Source organism: Pecten maximus, chromosome 13 (genome assembly GCF_902652985.1).
Source record: "Pecten maximus chromosome 13, xPecMax1.1, whole genome shotgun sequence".
In the NCBI taxonomy this organism is placed as follows: domain Eukaryota; kingdom Metazoa; phylum Mollusca; class Bivalvia; order Pectinida; family Pectinidae; genus Pecten; species Pecten maximus.
This window is the reverse complement of record NC_047027.1, coordinates 13,369,604-13,390,786: the sequence shown is the minus strand read 5'-3', so window position 1 is coordinate 13,390,786 and position 21,183 is coordinate 13,369,604. Positions and strand designations below refer to the sequence as shown.

Sequence of the window (21,183 nt, the reverse complement as noted above, 5' to 3'; positions counted from 1 at the left end):
GCTAAATCTTTTTAATAACTTCTCATTAACCAAAAGGCCAAGAGACCAGATATTGGGCCTAAAGCACGCTGGGGTGAAGGGTTATCAAAGATTATTTAAATGAATCACCTTGACCTTCAATAAAGGTCACAGGGATCAAATAGGCTTAAATTTTAAAGACATTTCCTCAATAACCAAAAGGCCTTGAGTCCCGATATTTGGCCCATAGCGTAGGGTGAGCACAATGACCTCAAATTCAAGATCACAGGAATCACATCTGCTAAAATATGTCAAAATTCAGGTGACCATTAAGGCACACGGACCTCTTGGTAAATGTGAAATTTCAAGCATATATATTGACAGTCCTGAAAGCAACATAACATCACAAAGTCCTTCATTATTTCATAAATGAACAACTTTAAACCCAACCGTTACGTGAAATCAGGTCAACTGCTAAAAAAGAAATATCTAGAAATGTTTCCATGGAAATAACTTCAAATAGACTATATATGGATATGTAGTGAAGGGGTGCAGTGGTAATGCTCCAGCCTTTTACCTAGGATACCAGGGGTCAATTCTCCGACGAGGAAGGTACAGCGGTCATCTGTCCACCAATGTTGAGGTGTACAATCTCCGACGAGGAAGGTACAGCGGTCATGTATCCACCAATGTTGAGGTGTAAAATCTCTGACGAGGAAGGTACAGCGGTCATCTGTCCACCAATGTTGAGGTGTACAATCTCCGACGAGGAAGGTACAGCGGTCATCTGTCCACCAATGTTGAGGTGTACAATCTCCGACGAGGAAGGTACAGCGGTCATCTGTCCACCAATGTTGAGGTGTACAATCTCCGACGAGGAAGGTACAGCGGTCATCTGTCCACCAATGTTGAGGTGTACAATCTCCGACGAGGAAGGTACAGCGGTCATCTGTCCACCAATGTTGAGGTGTAAAAGTTATTATTACATGTCTCCTTTGCTAACAAACCCTTGATGTGGCTTCCAAAATAATATTTTCATAATGAATGATAATTTAAAAGTTATAAGATAGTTATCCGAGTTACTGTAGAATTCTCCAACCTGAGGAGCTACTTGTTCAGAACAGATTGTAGGTTATCACACAGTAACATATGTAGTGTGGATGTATAAAAATAACAAATCTATCTTAATGTTTTTCTTCTTTTATTTACAACTGTAGAATTATGACGACATATATGCATCATGGCCATGGTAACCCCTTCACTCCTGCACTTTAAACATGGGACCGTCCCTGTCATTGGATTGGGATCGGCTCAATACCGAGTGTAGGGGTGCAAGGGTTGGATATAACATGGTGGTTTACACCCATGCTGAATTAGTTTGGTTTGATGTCTAGCCAGTTAACCTTTCCATGTAATGAAAAATCATAAAAAGTGATTAATTCACTCAGTATATCTTAATAATATAACCATGTTAAAAAAAATCACAATTTTCGTAATGCACGAAAAAAGCCATTCTTTACAATTGAATGATTGGCTCATCAAGTAAAAAATAGTACTGTTCACAGACATTCAGTTTCTAAGACCAGTGAAAACTACATCACATTCATGTGTTTGACAAATTCTCATTCATATACACTGGTAGTTGATTCCATAATTACTAATGACTCCGATAACAGAGGGAAAATACACAAGACATTCAAATGTTGGTGTTGACATGAGCATACTACATAGAGCATTGTTCCATTAACATGACCACAAAGAAACTGTGTGCTACTGCATAATTCAGACAATGCTGGGGCAAGAGTTTCGTCTGTCAGTCATGTATATTGGTCAAAATGTATGATATATTTGTGAGCACTTATTAAAAATTCACAAAATTATACTTTGAACATAACTACGTCACTAGCAGAAAAATATAATTCATCATAGACATTTGGTGCAGATTCCTTTGTTCTTGTACCAGCCATTTGACTCAGCTAGAGATGTTCATTCAAAAATGAAAATAAGATTAGCATGCCCTGGAATTAAACAGATGGCCTTCAGATAATGTCCATAAAGATGCATGTCTTTACATTTTATCTTCTGATGAATATTTTGAAAAAAAAAAAAAAATTCTAAAAAGTTATTTGATTTTTCGGGCACTAATATAAGCTTGGTGAATCTTAACATGCATTAGCTAGATTCATAACTGTTTCTCTGTTGGAACAACAGCTTCATACATTCAATCATTCTCTGTACTAGATTAACCTTATAAAGCAGAGGTCATAACTTCAGGGGCACATTGTATGGCAAACAAATAGAGTGACAAAGTGTTGATAATCTGACCAGCATCGATGCATTACATGCACGCAAAATAATCCATTTTCATATTAATTTTTACACACATCGACAATTATCTTTGGTCGAGTTTCTGCAGTGATATGATCTCGCATTCAACGACGAAAATTCATTCAGCGATATAATGCAATGCCACATTTTGTTTGTTGCAAAAAGTAAACACATTCACAGATCTTCAAAATTGTTTATAAAACAAACTACATGTATTGAAAAGTGACATCACATCTATCACTCTACATTTCTAAGGACACATACAATCACCGAGTCACATGATCTTCTTGTTAGTACGACTAATCATCACATAGTGATGCGGTTTGACGAGGATCATGGTACCATCACGCCCCTTCACCCAATGGACACAAGTCACACATACAAAATTACCACGCTTGTCACATAGAATGATTGGTAAATGAAATAACTGGTTTCGATTGATGTTTTCCATGCAAATTATTTACTTCAGATTAAAATTTCTCCCTCCCCATTACCCTGCACAAGAGGTGGTGTTGTTTACCCGATATCTCTGGCCCATACAGACACAAATCCTAGTAACAAAGCCGATCGATACAGTCAAGAGTTACAATGTACAGAATGACGGTCACGTTTAGCCAGCTTCTGGAATGGTCTTCTCTTGAAAGATACACACACATTACAATTATCATAAAATAGAAATTGAAAATTCTATAAAAAATGAAAATAACAATGCCTCTATTTAAAACTTACCAAAATAAAAGTATTTTCATTATCAGTGTTATGTTTAAATAAAATCAAATAATTTTAATTTGGTAGAGTTTTGAAAATCTGCATGGAATTTTCGAAATTTCCTGTTCTATGTCCATTACTAAAACACTATCTTGCACTCTACTACACGAACCAATATTGAAAACACATGGTACTGATCGATAAATATTTATCAGCAGTCAGCCTCTCATTCATAAAATCTGACAATTAGCATGCATGTATCAATCATTTTTCGTCTTCAAAATTCATCTTTTTTTTCTAAAATGTAAAACATGTCCCAAGAACATTTCGATTGGTGCAAAGAATGGAAAGATGATAGTTTTGTATATATATCCAACACTGTCTGAACACATAAGACATTTAAGAATATAAAAAAATATCTTTCGTCCAAGTAAAGAAAATCAGAATGTCATCAAACCCTTTAGTTGGCACAAGATGAATTCATACATTGAATAGGTATTATAAACCACCAGCTTACAGATTATTCATGTAGTAACACCTTACACAGCTAATGAAAATTAAAATTTCCACAGAATCATGGCCCATATCAGCTTGTTTGCAACACGAGACAAGCATTCAGCTGAACTTATGTAATTTGATTAAACTTCTTTGAATAATTTTGGAGATGTCTTACCAAGATCAACTATATGCAGAGTTCTTGAAATTCACACCTCTCTACATATATAGACATGTGTTCAATTGGCTTTGTTAAATTAAATTCAGAACATACTTTTCTCAGTTTGTTTTGGATAAAAGTATACATGACAAGTCACATTTAATAAAATTCCATAAAAGTTTTACTCTTACAAATTGCAAGTTTGAATAAAATGTATCTATTAAAATAACATAGTCTTAGAACAGATGTGTGAGTACAATTTAACATCTTGCACATAAAATGTGTAATTGGGTCATTTTTAAATTACATAATTGAGCATGAAAAGGAAACAGTTTTAAATTAGAAACTCTACTATGAATTGGCTGTAACTCTATAAATATGTACTAATTCTGCACTTCAAGGAGCAGAAGGTCCCTTGTTTAGTTTATCTCCAGCCAGTGATGAGGGATCTGTTCAGGCTACTATAAATATTTTCTATCAGACATTCATACACAGATGTTAATTAAAGCATTACTGACTAAAACCAATCAATGGTCATCCCATAGATGATCGAAATCTGCCAAGACAGACAGACAGACATAAAAAAAACATTCATAATTTAAAATCACTCCCTTCGAAATATGTTCTCCGATCATTCGAGCACATACATCATCGGTATTATAACACCCATCTTGTTAAGAATTTGTAACTTGCTCACTCAGATACACATCTACCACACTAACATGCACAGTTAAATTATATCATCTGAACATTTCACACAGAGAATAAACCTCCATCTGAACTAGGATCTCACACGGAGAATAAACCTTCATCACAGATGGTTCCTTTTTTAAATATATAGTAAATGACCTCCAGCAAAAAAACCTATTCCATAAATTCCATCAAGGCATACCGAAAAAAAATCTGTCATTGGCAACCATCACACCATCAGATGCCAAGTATATACAAAGCATACCGAAAAAATAACAAAAAATCTCTTCGTCATTGGCGACTATCGGATGCCAAGTATATACTGGGCCCACCGAAAAATAACAAAGATTCTCTTCATCATTAGGGACAATCAAATGTGCCCTTCAAATGTATTTTTCTTTAAACTGCAGCAACAGCAGACACTTAATTTTACAGCAGACTCTGCAGCTTTTACATTGGTGTCCTCAGCCCCGAGAGACAGACTCACCCAGTAATATGTATCTCGCACGACTGATACCGTGTATCACACTGTTAACATGTTCATATTCTTCCAAGCGTGAACTACACCAATTGATTTGAATACTCCATACTATCCAACGCTGTAACAATGTTATAACCTTTGTACTTGTTTTATGTAGTTTGAAATGAAATGGTCACAGGAGTCTTTTCTCTCCATTCACAAACTACTACTACATACAGCAATGCACCTTCTCACTGGTTCTACACTATAATCTATCATTTTAACAAGTTACGTGGATTCCATTACGTACTAATGTTAAATGCTTTCACGGTGCTACTGTCTAGCAAACTGCATCATGTATGAAGTGATTTATCTGCCTTGCCATGTTGTCCTCAGTTTTCTAATCTGCATTTCTCGGTATATCTGTCATGCTTAAATGTTACCATTGCCTTTATCTAATAAGTTTGTTTTTCTGCTAAAGTTAACTGTCATCATGTCATGACCTTCCTTAGTCTGCTGTACATCACAGCGGCGGTTCCGATGTGAACTTTCTTTTCCTGGTTTCTGGTTCATTACTGTAGGTTCTAGTGATAATGTCCATCTGTGGTAAAAGTTTGAATGTATCGTACCACAAACCTGACTCCCTGTGAGACGAACACTTAAATAAAATAACTCCCCATTGCCTAAGTGGAGAGCGTTAGTTACGCGTTGCCGGCAGCTGCGGCCCCCTGAGTATCAGTGGCATCTCCTCCAGGATTTGCCACACCAGTCTCGGGTGTCCCTCCCCCGGTTGTGGCATTAGTTCCGCGATAGTGTGGAGGTATGAGAACATTATTCAATGCAGGCTGAATTTGAATTTCTGTAATAAAGAAAACAAGAATTTGATGTCTTAAAAGAAAAAAGTTATTTTGTCTTTCATTTCTAATGATAAGTAAATTATTATCTTAAAATATAAGTGAAAATTCAAGTAAATTCAGAAATGCTTATTCATATTATTACCAAAAGTTTTTGGTTGTGTTGGTTGTTTTTGTTTAACGTCCTATTAACAGCCAGGGTCATTTAAGGATGTGCCAGGTTTTGGAGGTGGAGGAAAGCCGGAGTACCCAGAGAAAAACCACGGGCCTACGGTCAGTACCTGGCAACTGCGCATGCCCCATGTAGGTTTCGAATTCGCAACCCAGAGGTGGAGGGTTAGTGTTAAAGTGTCGGGACACCTTAACCACTCGGCCACCGTGGCCCCAAAGCCGTTATATATAATCATATTTAATATTAACAGAATTTTTTTTTTTTTTTTTTTTTTATATTTCTGTTTTGTTTTGGTCTAACTTCACATTTATTAATCAGTTTTCATCCAGACCAGACAAGCCCACTCCTATTTATGTCAGACTTATTGTCTTCACACCTCCTTTGTGTACATTTATAAACCAGCCAGAGCCCTATTGTTCTGATGAATAAGGCCCACACCCGATTGACACTATTATGCACTGCATGGAGGCCATTTCTGGTACATCTAATGGCTTGACGTGATATGGAGGGAGACATTTTTGAATAATGTAAGATTTTGTCTCGTCATGAGAGAAGACTTTGTGGGAGAAAGCTTTGAATATCATGAGTCTCCAACGGAGAAAATGAGAGTTGGCCACCCAGGCTTTTCTCACATGACATCATAGGATGACTGAGAGGACAAGTCCTCAATGAAGATTGTTACCTTGCTGAGTAAAGTTGAATAAAGGTGGCAGTTCTTTGCCACTGGGTAGTCGAGTCGAAGGTTTCCGTAACTCATCAAAGAATGTGTGTGCACATGCTTCAAGAGGGCTGATCCTGGAGCCAGGAGTATACTCCAGGAGGCGACTGACCAGCTGTATAGCTTCGGCAGGAGTGCGCGGCCGAAACACCTGAAATATACACAGACAAAGGCGGGGGTCAACTCCATCTCAACATCATGGCTAGGTGTTTGAGTACACATGCAGTATTAGCTAACTCTGTCTTTGTCTCCCTTTAAGATATTCTTTCACCAATAAGTTAGGTAACAGAGATGTATATATACATCATCATAAATTTTCACCCGTCCCTGTTTGTTGAGGTGTTATAGCATACACAGATTTTGTTACATCATTTGGTTTATCTATAAATAGCCTTTCCACCAGCATTTCTCCTGGCGAAACTGCACATGCCTTGAAACATGTCAAGGCTTGCAAGAAAACAAAATCCATATATTTCATTAACTAACAACTCTGGTCCAAACATCAAACCGATAGACTGTTATGGGGGAATATTTCAGCAAAAACAGAATTCAATACTCATTATCATTTTTGGACTTCCATGTACATGTACAGTCAATTTGAGAGTAACAGCCCCATGTTACATGTTCAGTCGATTTGAGAAGTAACAGTCAGTCATGATATGAAACAGTATGAAAACAGTGCTGAGCAGAATATGGTAGCTGTTTATTTTAACAAGAGAGTGGTTTTCATTTTAGAAGATATCTAAAGTAAAGAGTCACTTATACTCAAACGTGATATTATATAGATAGTAAATACTGGCAATAAAAGACCATTGCTGGTGTCAACAGTATTGTAAACTCAGTGAATTACATCAGTAATAAGGTTCTTCCAATCTTCCATCTTCCAATGGAATCTTCATCAATGACCGAGTTATAAATTAATACAAAAGATTAATCTATCTACACATGACTATTGGTGTCTAACTTGCTTCTAACACTAATAGTGTCATTGGTTCAGTCTTAATTTGATTAATTCATTGGTTATATGGTGAGCATTACTAGCCTTATTGCTGTCTAAATTAGAAGTTAAAATTAGATCTCTACAGCACAATTTCTACATCATAAAGGCCACAAAAACACTTCAGTACCAAGCTACTTGTTTGCTTTTAAAATTTGTCATAATTCTGTGACTAATAAGAATATGTCAAAAAGCAAAATCTCAACTGTATTTTAGATTTTAACAGATATGGTATGAACTGATATTTTTTTCTCTTTCGTATTCATTGTGTGATACTTGTTCACACAAAAAACATTTCTTGCATAAGTACAGTCATGCGAGGAAAAGGTCAGAATTTAAGTCATATTCAACAAACATTTTCTAATAGGAGAAAAAGAAATAAGGAAATATCTTGATTATGTGTGGAAAAGGAATGGAAAATGGTATGATGGACTGAATTTTAGATGAACAGTGAAAAGGAGATATCATGTCAAATTGTTCTTTTAAGCAAATGAAATTCTCAGAAATAACAACAACCCCATCCAACAAAATTTTGATTGTTAAAATGTTCTGCCATTGACAGAAAATAATATGGTTCAATTTCTATTCCAAGTGTGTTAGACCTTTCATTGCATAATACCCCTCAATTCAGATATTAAAATATTTTGAATACAGTAGGTGAGGTAGGATTGGGTAATAAAATAACCACTTGAATATAAAACCATAAAGCTGTTAAATTATGGTTTCATTTCAATTTAAACCATTAATACATTTACAAGACCAACAATGATAAAAGACATAAAATAGAATTCAAATAATGATTCTGTTTTCCAAAATGTGCAATAACCAATGCAGAATTCCTGAAGTTGCTTTAGATTTGGAATTTGTTTCACTTGCTTCATTCAAATCATTTCAGCAAATGGTCATATATTTTTTTCCTGCAATTTGTATAAACATTAATATGTAGTTTTTGCACCTTTATGAATTGATGGACTGTTGTAAGTAACAATAAAATAAAATAAAACTTTCCAAATTTATAGACCATTATCATAGAAAAACTAATGGAAAGTACATTCAGCCTATGCAATGTTGTACACATTTCCAAATGATACTGCGCTGGCCATCAGGGCCATCCAGATTCTTATTTTTTACTGTTCTCCGACTTCACTTTACAAAATGTTGAAATGAGTAAATGATACGCAAAATAGCTCAGTCAAAAGAAGCATTGGTAAATTTGGCGTAAAACCAAGATAAAGTGAACTTCATTACATCAGCAGATCATACTTTCCATTTTATAAGTCAATTTTTGTAACAGGGGAGGTAACTCAATTGTCAAGAAAACACTAGGAACACTACAAGAGCCTAGTAAAGTGGACCTGTCCTTCACCATGCATGTCCGTCACAAAAACTATTCACAAACACAGTTAGGTCGGGCAATGCCAGAATGGTGGTAACATTATCTTTTTCAGTTCGTGTATAATGATTTTAAAATCCACAAAAAAACATGATTTCAATAGTTCAAATATTTCTTTTTTTTCCCCTCAAATCTACTAAATTTGACATGAAAATTTCCTGTAGTGTCTATCAAACAACTTTTCCTGTGTTGAATTTCAAACAATATTGATTAACTTACAACTGATGTACACATTTAAGGCAGCCTCCCGATGGACCATACCGTAGAAGGTGAACTAAAGGACCGTGAAATGCTCAGGTCTACAATACATTGATTTTTAAAACTCACAGTAAGTACCTTTGACCAGGGATGCGCTCTGATTTGGGGGAACTTAAACTCCGTGTAATTAGGGTTCATCTCACGAATCTGTTCCCGAGTTGGTGTGCCAAGAACTTTAATGATTTCTACCAGCTGATCCACACCACTGTCACCAGGGAAAATTGGTTGTCCTAGCAACAGTTCGGCCAATACACAGCCAGCTGACCATACATCTACAAATCAAGACAAAGAAGAAAGAGCGTCAAATATAGAACCTTTAGTTATTACAATATTTACCAACAAGATGTTCATGGATATCTAAATATTGTAGTTAATTGATTTCAATCACATTTATTTCGCTTCAGTAACTCAAAGAAAAATACCCATATATATTTTTTTTACATACATATTTTGCCCATAAGTTTTACAGCATGTCTGTTAGATATCTGTATAATACATTGCTTCATGAACTAGCTTTTGTAATGTCCAAGGATTTAAAATGAAGAAAATGTAAAGCTTTATCAAGTAGTACAAAAATCTGTACTGGAAGATTTCAACTGGAGAAAATTTTACACTTTTTAAGGTATGTATTTCTGTTATTGAGGATTTGAACATGAGAAAATGTCAACATAGTCAATTTACACCTGTGAAGTACATCAACTTAGTCAATTAACACCTGTTAAGTACGTAAACTTGGTCAATGTACATCTGTGAAGTATGTCAACTTGGTCAATTTACTACTGTTAAGTATGTCAACTTGGTCAATGTACACCTGTGAAGTATGTCAACTTGGTCAATTTACACCTGTGAAGTATGTCAACTATGTCAATTTACACCTGTGAAGTATGTCAACTATGTCAATTTACACCTGTGAAGTATGTCAACTTGGTCAATTTACACTTGTGTGAAGTATGTCAACTTAGTCAATTTACACTTGTGAAGTATGTCAACTAAGTCAATTTACACCTGTGAAGTATCACTCACCGATCTGACATGTATAGTCTGTAGCACCAAATATCAACTCTGGTGCGCGGTAATACCGTGAACATATGTAAGAAACATTGGGCTCTCCTCGAACTAAAACCTTAGCACTGAAATAAAACAAAATGCAAGATTATATATTGGATAAATTATGAAGCAAAATTCCATTTCAACATTGTACAAGAGGCCCAATGGGCTTGTATCACTCATCTGCTGCTAAGGTCTTTTCCAGTATAACATCTACCATGACCCAGGACTCCAGGTTTGGGTAAGGGGTACCACCCATAGAATTTATCTCTTAAATTATTATTACACAGGAGAAATAGGAGACAATCTAATTATGGTTAGAAGTGATTTATTGTGGAGTCCTGGGATCAGGTAGATATTTTGATGGAATAGCCCTATAAGAGACTTTAAAGTTTATCTTGCTCATTTATGGAGATACTATACTGATTACCACTTTATTTAAATATTAGAGTAGACTAGGTGTGTAGGGCTTCCTTCATTCTAGTATAATATTGGCTTAATATCAGGTCTCTGTGTCTCTTAGTCATCGAGAAATCATTGTATTTAGATTTTAAAACATTCGAACACTATGACCTTGAGTGTAGGTCAGGGTCATTCATTCTTTCTAACTCAATTCTATTTTTTCTAATTCATTCAAACTTTGTAGCCCTTCATCCCAGAATGCTACAGGTCCAATAGCAGGTCTATGGGCCCTTCGGGCAGGTGAGCTATATTATACAATGATGGTTACTGTCAAAACACTTTGAGCACACAGCGACGTGGGCAAAATTACAAATTGACCGAAGATTTTCACACGTAACAGGAAAATGTCTTAACAGACCGAAGGAAGATATTTACAGAAGTTACAAGTACCAAATTTAAAATCTTCACAAACTTACTTCCTGAAATCAAACTTTAAGGTTGTCATAAAGTTTCCACACAGACAGAAGGGAGACAATTATTAAAGTTGATTAACCATACCATCTTAAACTTACCTCCCAAAATCACACAGTTTAAGAATACCAGACTCTGGGTCAAGTAGTAGGTTTTGTGGCTTGATATCACGATGACAGACTCCTTGGCTATGGATGTAGGCAAGGCTTCTAAATAACTGGTACATGTATAGCTATAACAGAAATCACACATGTCTAAATAACTGGTACATATATAGCTATAACAGAAATCACACGTCCCAATAACTGGTACATGTATAGTATAAGAGAAATCACACAAATGTAGGCAAGGCTTCTAAATAACTGGTACATGTATAGCTATAACAGAAATCACACATGTTTAAATAACTGATACACGTATAGCTATAACAGAAATCACACATGTCTAAATAACTGGTACATGTATATAGCTATAACAGAAATCACACGTCCCAATAACTGGTACATGTATAGCTATAACAGAAATCACATGTGTCTAAATAACTGGTACATGTATAGCTATAACAGAAATCACACGTCCCAATAACTGGTACATGTATAGCTATAACAGAAATCACACGTCCCAATAACTGGTACATGTATAGCTATAACAGAAATCACACATATCCAAACATTACGCTCAAGTTAGGCTCTTCATGTAATCATGGTTCAAATTTCTATACAGCAAACAGTCCCACTCATGGAAGATAATAGGTTAATTTGGGTTGAAATTATCAAGAGTAAACTCTGAACTTTAAAAATTTGGCTTAAGTACTGAAATAAGTTCTTACATGTAGCAATGGAGCGCACTATTGATCCCAAAAAGGCTCCAGAAAAAGCTCTATTTTGTTAAGTGAGACATCTCTGGAGAAGTTGAAGATATGATTGTCTATACATGAAGAAGGAAAGTAATTTGTCTCTGGGGACATACTCACTTTGATATCTATAATGGGTATGGTTTGCTTGCTTTAACTGTATACTCACTTTGATATATATAATGGGTATGGTTTGCTTGCTTTTACTGTAATGTCTGGCTACTCTATACACCGTCTCGGGGACATACTCCAGCACTAGATTCAAATATACTTCATCTTTCTGAAAAAGTTAATCGTAAAAACAATATAAAAATCAGAGCACAAAAACAGACACAAAAACACTAAACAATTTGATCCAAGAGTTCAAATTCAGAGTTGCTATACATTCCTGTGGTGAGGTAGGTAGACATACAGACAGTATGTAGTATAGTATCTACATCTGTATGCTCATTTTTAATTTATTGCACTTTGAAAAGCAGATCAAGTCAGCATTTCTTTCTGTAAAAATCACTTAAGTTTTCCTGTCACATGCAGGAGTTGTCAAAGAACAACAAAATGGTAACAAAATTGTAGATAACAAAACATCAGGGAATAATCATCAACAAAGTTTTCATCTATGTATCATTTCAGTCTTCATCAATTCATTAACATAATTATATAAATGTATTTTCATAACAAGGGATGGAATTTACAATGGGAAGGAAAGCATTTCTGTATTTGGTCACTTACAATATGAAGAAAAGCAAAATTTCTACTTTAATACTTTTAATTCCTTAGACAATAATCTCAAGGCTGAAACATATATTTGAAATTACTCAGAAAATAAATCTATTTCAAGGAGGCCCCAGCTTCATATACATTCTTTAATTATTTTATTCCTTAATTAAAGGAAGATTTTTTCCTTAAAGGAAATAATGGTTTATATGAGAAATTTCAAGTAAATAATTTTCCGTAAATTAAGGAAAGTTGATTAAGCTGGGACTGGAACAACGTATATATAGAGAAACAAGCAGTGACAGGTAAATGGGATAATAATAAGCAATGAGTCTAATGGTCGGACAATTCCCTGTCAGTGATAATTCGATCCTGGCATAATTAGATATTGATAAGATTAACAGGCCATCACACCCAAAGAGCTCCATCACTATCAGCTATGAATCACTGCAGCAGCAAATGTTCTATTTTTAAAATTAAGCTCTGGACAGTAAATTTCCTATGTAAATGTCTTGATTCTGCTTTTTCCAAGAATTAAAGATGACGATAATAATCATTTTTAAATATCTGAACTGTGAACAGAGAATTACAATGAAGTACCATCTCTCTAGTGTGGGCAAGAACAAAGAGGAGTAGGTCAGAACACAGAAAAATCAATAACTAGAAAATAGCATGCTGGGAACGACCTCTCCCGAGACATATACCACGAATACGTACAAAACACCAGCATTTAATGGCCTACAACCTTCAATGTTACTACGGTCTTGGGATCCAAATTAGACCACATCTCCAAACTAGATACATCCTATGAATCTTACTAATTGAGGCACTTACAGATAATTATTTGAATAAAATTACCTTTAAAACCGTCCTGAGAGCTAGACAGATCTTTACTTACAATGGCAACAACTTTGCTATGTGCACATGTGGTACAGCGACCTTTCTGTCAACAGTACTTAAAATCACTTTAGGGATTTTTAATCTTGGAATCAATAGTCTAAGTAAAGCACTTGGGATTCGTGTCAGAAGCATGCAAACTCAACACTATGGTACTACTTTTTATGACCATCTTATTTGGTGTCAACCATGTTAAACATAAAATACATTGTAGTTTCCCCCCAAATAAAAACAAAAGAAAATATCGCATAATAAAGTTACAAACAAAAAGTCTAGATTTCCATGGCGACCATGGAGAATATGACCAGGTGTTCAGGAAGGGTAAGTGTCTTCTCTTAAAAAAACATTTTTGAGAATGTTCAGTATGAAATAATAATTTCACGTATGTTGTCAAAAAATCCTCATGAAAAAATAAATTACTAAAAAAAATTATATATGAAAGTGACAAAACAATCACATCATTGATCACTCAAATCCATATCACTTAATAATATACAGAAATCAAAGCTGCAGCCAAGTTAATCATGATCACCTGCTTTACTGTAGATTGTATGGTTCATCACAGATGTCTTAACTCACCTTATCACCCGAAGAATAAAAGAAAAATTTTAACAGGACAATATTCTGGTGTTCAAGCTTTCTCATTATCTGCAATTCTCGATTCTGAAATTTAAATAATATATACATGTACATACATAATACATTATCATCTCAGAAATGTCAGCAGTATATATTCCTAATTCATTAAAAACTATTTATAAGGCATGAAATTATATTGATTTTTTTAAACTGCATTTTTTCAATTGGTCACATAAGTCACACACAAGAGCACATATATAATCACATGGCACCAGTCAATAACTGAAATGGTAATAAAGATTGGTAACTAGTGTTTCTTATTTGAGAGAAGAATTATTATCAGTCTAAGCTTGTTTTTCAATCCCTTGGACAATATTTTTAATCATCAGTAGTGAAACTATTGAATTGAATACTATTTCAACTGATTTAAACAAGGCAGATTCAAGTTAAATTGTTGTTTATGAATTAATATTGTAGACATGGAATAAAGAATCTAAATAAAATCTCAATACTTCAGAGAATTACTGACCTTAAAGCGCCGGTCCTGAAGGACTTTTTTAATGGCGACATGTTCTGATGATTCGACTAGTTTGGCCTGGTACACGACTCCAAACGAGCCATTACCTATTACTTTAGCATCAGTATAGGACACTTCTTGAGGGCGGTCTGGTCCTGTACCCGCCGTAGCCACCACAGTGGTTATCTTATTTCCATCTTTGCCTGCAAAATTTTATATATTATATTAATTAATAAATTCTTAAAACATTTAATATGTATTTTTTTTTCTTTTTCAAAATGGTATATATACATCTTCTTTTTCAACATGGTATAAGTATTATTTTCTTTTTCAAAATGGTAAACTTATTATTTTCTTAAATTAGTTTCTTTTATTTAAGTCTCTTACTTGGCAAAGATAAACCCTCAAGGATATGTCTTACAAATTTAGTTTAACAATACTGTATTGCATATATATAAATTAATTTTTACCTGAAAAATTATTTTTTGAAAAGTGAGATGCATTATAGAATTAATTCCAATTTAATTGTAATGTGTACTAATTTGCAAACAGTTAACTGGAGAATTACTGAGGATTTTTTTCATCAATTTCTCAAATCAGAGGTTTGGAACCAAAAAATAGAGTAGAAAAAATCAAATTGTGTAGGCTATATTGATATGTTCATACTACAATTCATTAATATGAGGTTTGGTTGGAATATAGCATTGAGCACAGATCATGAGAAACAGAGATAACACAAATCTCGACATTTATTCCAAGAGTCCATATATATCTGATCTATTTATATATATACCAAGTTTGGTTTAAGTTGGACATAAAACTTTTTGAGTAGATGTAGCTAAATATTACTTCAAAACTTTTAAGTGAAGTGTATGACGAAAAAGTTGTCATGACATGGATGGAAAAGTAGCAGCATATATACAGTCAATCCTAATTCAATTTCAAGTTAGCATATATACAGTCAATCCTAATTCAATTTCAAGTTAATCGGTAAATAAAAAAAAAATTAGGAAGATTTTTTTTAAATCTAATACTTCCTTATTAGCAGTTACAAAAGCTTAAATTCATTTTCATGAATTATAACTAAATATTACTTTACATTGTGGTACTTGTACTTGTCTTCCGTCTAATGATCATGAATACACTACAACATTCCGTTTATATATGATTTAACAAGGAACTTGGCCATTGTTTAACCATACACAACAACACCAGCTGTCTGTCAGTGTGAGGTTAAGTCGGATTAATAATTCCTAGGGAGGTAGATATTTTTTGTGTGTTACGATGAATTTCATTTCTTTTTTATAATCCAACCACAGAATGTAGGAAGATCAATCCCAATACATAAAAGAGGCTTCCCTACCACTGTTAGGTACCTTGTATTGTAAATGAAACTGGGAATCAGACTTTCTCATCACCAACATATATATATAGATAGATACATACTCCTGGGTTCTTTATTACATGTACCGTAACGAAATTAAAAATTGATAGAATTATCCTAAGTAGAGCTATTGTATGTAGTAGAAACCTCAACAGGTGTATAACTAGTATAAGTCATACCAAAACAGTTACAACTTACAATGATCAATAATGATTTTATGTTTACGGACTAGTGTACGTAATTTGGTTTCAAAATTTATTTGTAAGCCTGAATTTGCTTGGGAGGATATATTAGTATTTTATTTAACAACAGTGTTTCCTACCTAAGGTATAGTACACTAGGGCCATTGGCCGTAATTATATATATATATATAATAACCCCAAGATAAATATATATCTATAATATCTTTATTTCTTATTGTAAGTAATGACATATGTATGTGTAGAGCCGACCACAAGACAAAGTAGCCCTGTGAAAGTGGAACAATCTTCGGGTCTTGCAGATGTTGATGAGATCCCGAAAAACGTCAAGAAAATGTAATTTTCTAGCTATGTGATCACAGGGCTCAGTGATCCGCTGTCAAGACTGTCTGGGTCCAAGCACAAGCACACCAAGCATTGATTAAAATGTCTACTTACATCTCCATACGGTAGCATTGCAAGCTACTTGTATGCATATTGTGTAGTGTTTTACCATTTTATCTGCCTCCCCAGGTAATTGGCTAATTGTTATTCATCTGATTGTGATAGCTGATTGCCTTCTTCTGTTTACATGCATCCAAGACATTTACATATATATACAACCCTAATTCCGACAATTAAGACAAAGGATTCAGTTAATAACCTCTGAGTCTGAGAACAAAGAAGTGTTTGTGATCTTCAATGGAAAAAAAAAGAAAAAGCAGTATGCATTGAAATAGCTACGATGCAGAACTACATGAAATATAATTTAAACATATTGCAATGTGACATATTTAATATCAATTTTGGTCCATACGATGTTGCAGGACAAGAAAAAACCTAAGTCCAATGTCCCGGGGCCAACAGATTTGGTCAGTGGGCAAGTAAATTATGCAGGGATCACATGCAGTACCCTGGGTTCAAATTGGTATGGGATAAATACCCCATAGATTCCATGTGAGAGGGATAATTTTACTCAGAGATCCTGAGGCACAATGTGTCTTGACCACGAGAGATTTGAGGAGGGGGGTATAGTACCCGTATCCCCCAAGAAAAAAATTAAACCCAGGTGCAAATCGGAGGCTTTTTTTTCATTTTTCTTCAAAATACCCTTGTTTTTAATGGACATTTGCAATTTCAATATTTGTGCTATGATTTTTTTTAGTCTAATTCTATGTAATGTTTTATGATTTATAAAGCACAGGAGGGCTATCCTGCTTGGTATGATATTGGAATGGGATAGCACTTAAATTTCATTAAACAAGTTAACAATATATTGCAAAACAATTTTGACATATGCATGTATGTTCTTGGACTCTGCTTAATTCTGGCTCATTATTCATTAGACATTGCTTGTTAGTGTGGAAGGTGTTTGAAAATATTTAGCTTTAGAGCTAGGCTTACCTAAATCTCTCTATGCTCTTTTCTTAGACATAAATCAAACAAAAGATCGGGGGAAAAAACAAAAACATCTGCTGAAATTTCAGGGAATTATCTGCTCCACTAGCTAGTTTCAGAAACAAAAATGGACATATTGGAACAAAACAAACAAAAAAACATTTAGGTTTTATTGAAGTGTATGTTGGTAAGTAAACAACATTGTCATTGGTATTCTCATTATTTCCAATGTGTCAAAAAACTTAACAGTATTTATTCAGACTTTAATATGAAGGAATACGATTCTTTATCCGTTTACCATATGTTTTGTCATATCGTGATCTAGAACACTAAAGCGTTTCAATCTGATAGCCGTTTAACAAGCAAACATCCAAATGACTACGTCAGAAACACAGATGTAAATATGTACCACTGGAAGTTAACGATCATGCAGTCCAGCCAGACGTGATTGTGTACACCATTATCATTAAACAGTCTTAAAGTTGTGTATGTCCTGAGCATGCATCCCGCAGACAATGAGCATGCAATTTTTAATGTTATTAGGCTTTAGGGGAAATGAAGTCGATGTTTCGGGAAAATAGGGGTAAATATTGGGATATAGCGATCCAGAATGATCCCTGATATTGATGTCTACTTGCATTTGGCTGATTAGCAATTTAACAGCAAATGCAAAAATTTCTCTGTTTACCTTTCCCAAAGAGTCCGGGCTTTTTCTCATTGGTTTGGGAAAGGGTCCTTATGTCTCATTTTGGGAAGAAAATTGGTGAATCGGGAAAGATGTTTTCAGGAGTAAACTGAAAATTTTGGGAATTTGGCATAAATATGAAATAATTTCCATTGGGAATGGGCCCCATCAACAGCCCCAGAAAAAGCCCTGTAGAGTGATTTAAGATAGTATTAATTCATCTTAATTGGATTGTAATGTTCCACCTTTGGGTAAGTACTTATGAAGCCAAACTTGTCTGAAGGACCAGTGATGCTAAAATTATTTTTTCTGCCCTGTACTGGGAAACTTTACTCAAGTTACTGGATGTAAGATAAATGAATCAATGATTTTACTCGATGTTGATGTCCTCATTTGGATGGACTGGTCTAATGATTTCAAATGAGAAAACATTTTACTGCGGCTCCATGCCAAGAAACAAGAAAAAAATTCACATGTCATAAATCAAGTTTCATTATATAAATTTCAACTACTTTCATTTCTCAAACCAAGATATTGACTGAATTTGGCTTTGGTTAATTCAACTGTTATTACTTCTGGCAGACAGAGGGATCTTTGCAACCACAACTATATCAACATTTTGGTTAGAACTTTTAAAGTACAGTTGAATCTATCCAAGTGACTATGTCTATTCCCCAGAACATTTTAGCTGTATATTGTTACTCTATTAAGCAATTCTCTTGTTAGACTACCAGCTATTAATGTGAAAGATCCTCCAAATGAAAATTGGGAAAGAGTCAATGAGTACTTCTTGCTGAGAGTGATAAGAAACTTAAATTGTCAAAATCAAAGATGGTCATTTTGCATTTATCTGATTCAACCAGGACATGCAGATTAAACTTATGAACAGTACATGACAGATGTACAAAAAGTTCACAAGACCTTTGGTGATCGAGTTCTAGAGTATTTCAGCTTGAAACTGAATAAATTGCAGCAGTATCAAAAAATTGACTTAACAAGCACTTTGTCTGTTTAATAACCTGAGTTTCCTCTGGCCGAGACACCATGTCTGGTGTAGGGCCAGAGCGCACTACTAGTACTATATGAAAACATGAAATTCTCAGACACCATTTGGTGTCACTAAAATTTTGGTGCACACACAATAAAATCGGCATAACATAACACCCACCTTACTATATATATGGATAAATGAGATATCTATTTAACAGGTTTAGGGAAATAATAAGCTTAGTTTCCTTGATTTAAACTATGTAAGAAGAACAACAAAATAAATGATATAATTGGGTATTTTCGGTCCATCGTGTTCTGATGTGTTTTGGTCGTTAGTTGCACATTCACTTACAAAATGACGTGTCAACAGTGTGAAATTTTGACAAGCGTGTAAGCAAGGATCTATACGAATGGAATAGAACATATCTCATTTATCCATATATGTAAGGTAGGTGTTATGTTAAGCCTAATTTTAATGTTTGCATCAAAACGTTTGTGACATCAAACGGTGTCGGAGAATTCCACGTTTTCATATAATAGTGTACTCTGGCCCTACACCAGACATAGTGTCAGGGCCAGAGGAAACTCGGGCTAGCTGTTTAAGAATTGTTAATATAAGCCAAATCTAACAATAATGAAAAACATGAGGACAGAAAGCAATTAATATCTATTTCATGAGATGTACACATATTTTGAGGGTTGGTTGGATGAAGAATTACCAGAGGGACACATTCAAATACATGCAGGTGACAATAACCTACTGCAAAGGGGATATCAGCCCACCTCTAGACAATGCCTTTGATTTGGGCATTTCCACATGGTAACTTATTGTCCTGTGATGTGATGATCATCACTGGTACATTTTCACGCCAAGTTACATTATTAGCCTACATATTATATTCTGGGCTGAAATGAATGACATGTACGACTACTGTTTAGGTGGATACAACAATCTAAACAATTCCAATCAAGATTCAGATTGACTATGAGAAAAATATGTTGCCAAGATTTCGGCATAACAAACTAGAAGAGGGTTTACAAGCATGTTTGTTATGTTTTACCATGGAAAACAATCTGAAGTTTTGACTTCTAAATAATTATGATAAATATGATAAGTGCTGGTTACCATGTACACACTGTCAATGTCAATCACACCGTGATTGGCCATATCGAAATAACAACCTCGCACGCCTTAGTATACATACAAGTTATTTTCATGCATCCAGGGACAAATGGTGTTCTATTAAATGAAAGAAATGGGCAAAATACTGATATCTTGTTCAACCATTCTCGACAACAGGCGGTCGCCATCTTGTTTCCGTGACCCATTTATATGCTACTGATGTAGAATTGACCACTTACTGAACCCTGTTTTCACCCCTCCAAATGAGGCATGAGCACCACTTTTTCCAGCATCGGTTATGGAAGTTGTCCTTGGACGACCACTCATAATTATATGTAGTCTTAAGTCATCAAGAGAGAGTACATTTATTCAGTTCCAAGGCCACAATTTTACATCTCCCAATGGCGCTCTCGTAAAATTCCGTCGGACAAAATGCCAAGAAACCTGTCGCAGAATCAGCGTTGGTAAGGGTTCAGAGCTATCATAGGTCCAAATAATAGTGAAGGAGGGTGTCCTAAGTCCTCCAAAGACATGAATAACAGGTTGATGTTCAAATCCTTCACATCTATTCACTATTTCTCCCGTGTAACCATACAATGGTATGCAAATTTGGTTTCCAATGGCTGATCTGCTGTGACGGATGAGCTATCTCCGAGACTTATTCGTGAATGTGCGGTGGTGGACTGGACCAATGAAAAGCGTTAAATTGTATGACGGAAAACATCGAATGTAGTTCGGCAATTTCCGCAAGCC

The 21,183-nt window shown here is 34.9% G+C and overlaps 1 protein-coding gene across 2 annotated transcripts; it reads right to left on the bottom strand.

Moving 5' to 3' along the window:
- Positions 1-1,142: 1,142 nt before the first annotated feature.
- LOC117341186 (glycogen synthase kinase-3 beta-like) lies at positions 1,143-21,080 on the bottom strand. Of its 2 annotated transcripts, none has more exons than XM_033903038.1 (9): positions 20,670-21,080; positions 14,684-14,874; positions 14,155-14,238; positions 12,134-12,244; positions 11,213-11,343; positions 10,215-10,321; positions 9,261-9,463; positions 6,508-6,694; positions 1,143-5,658 (listed from the first exon to the last, which is right to left on the bottom strand). In XM_033903038.1, exons 1-9 carry the CDS (start codon positions 20,755-20,757, stop codon positions 5,501-5,503), a joined length of 1,260 nt encoding a protein of 419 aa, XP_033758929.1. In that variant the 5' UTR covers positions 20,758-21,080; the 3' UTR covers positions 1,143-5,500. The 2 variants fall into 2 exon arrangements, with proteins under 2 accessions (XP_033758929.1, XP_033758931.1); XM_033903040.1 differs by having other exon boundaries at positions 9,270-9,463.
- Positions 21,081-21,183: the final 103 nt, after the last annotated feature.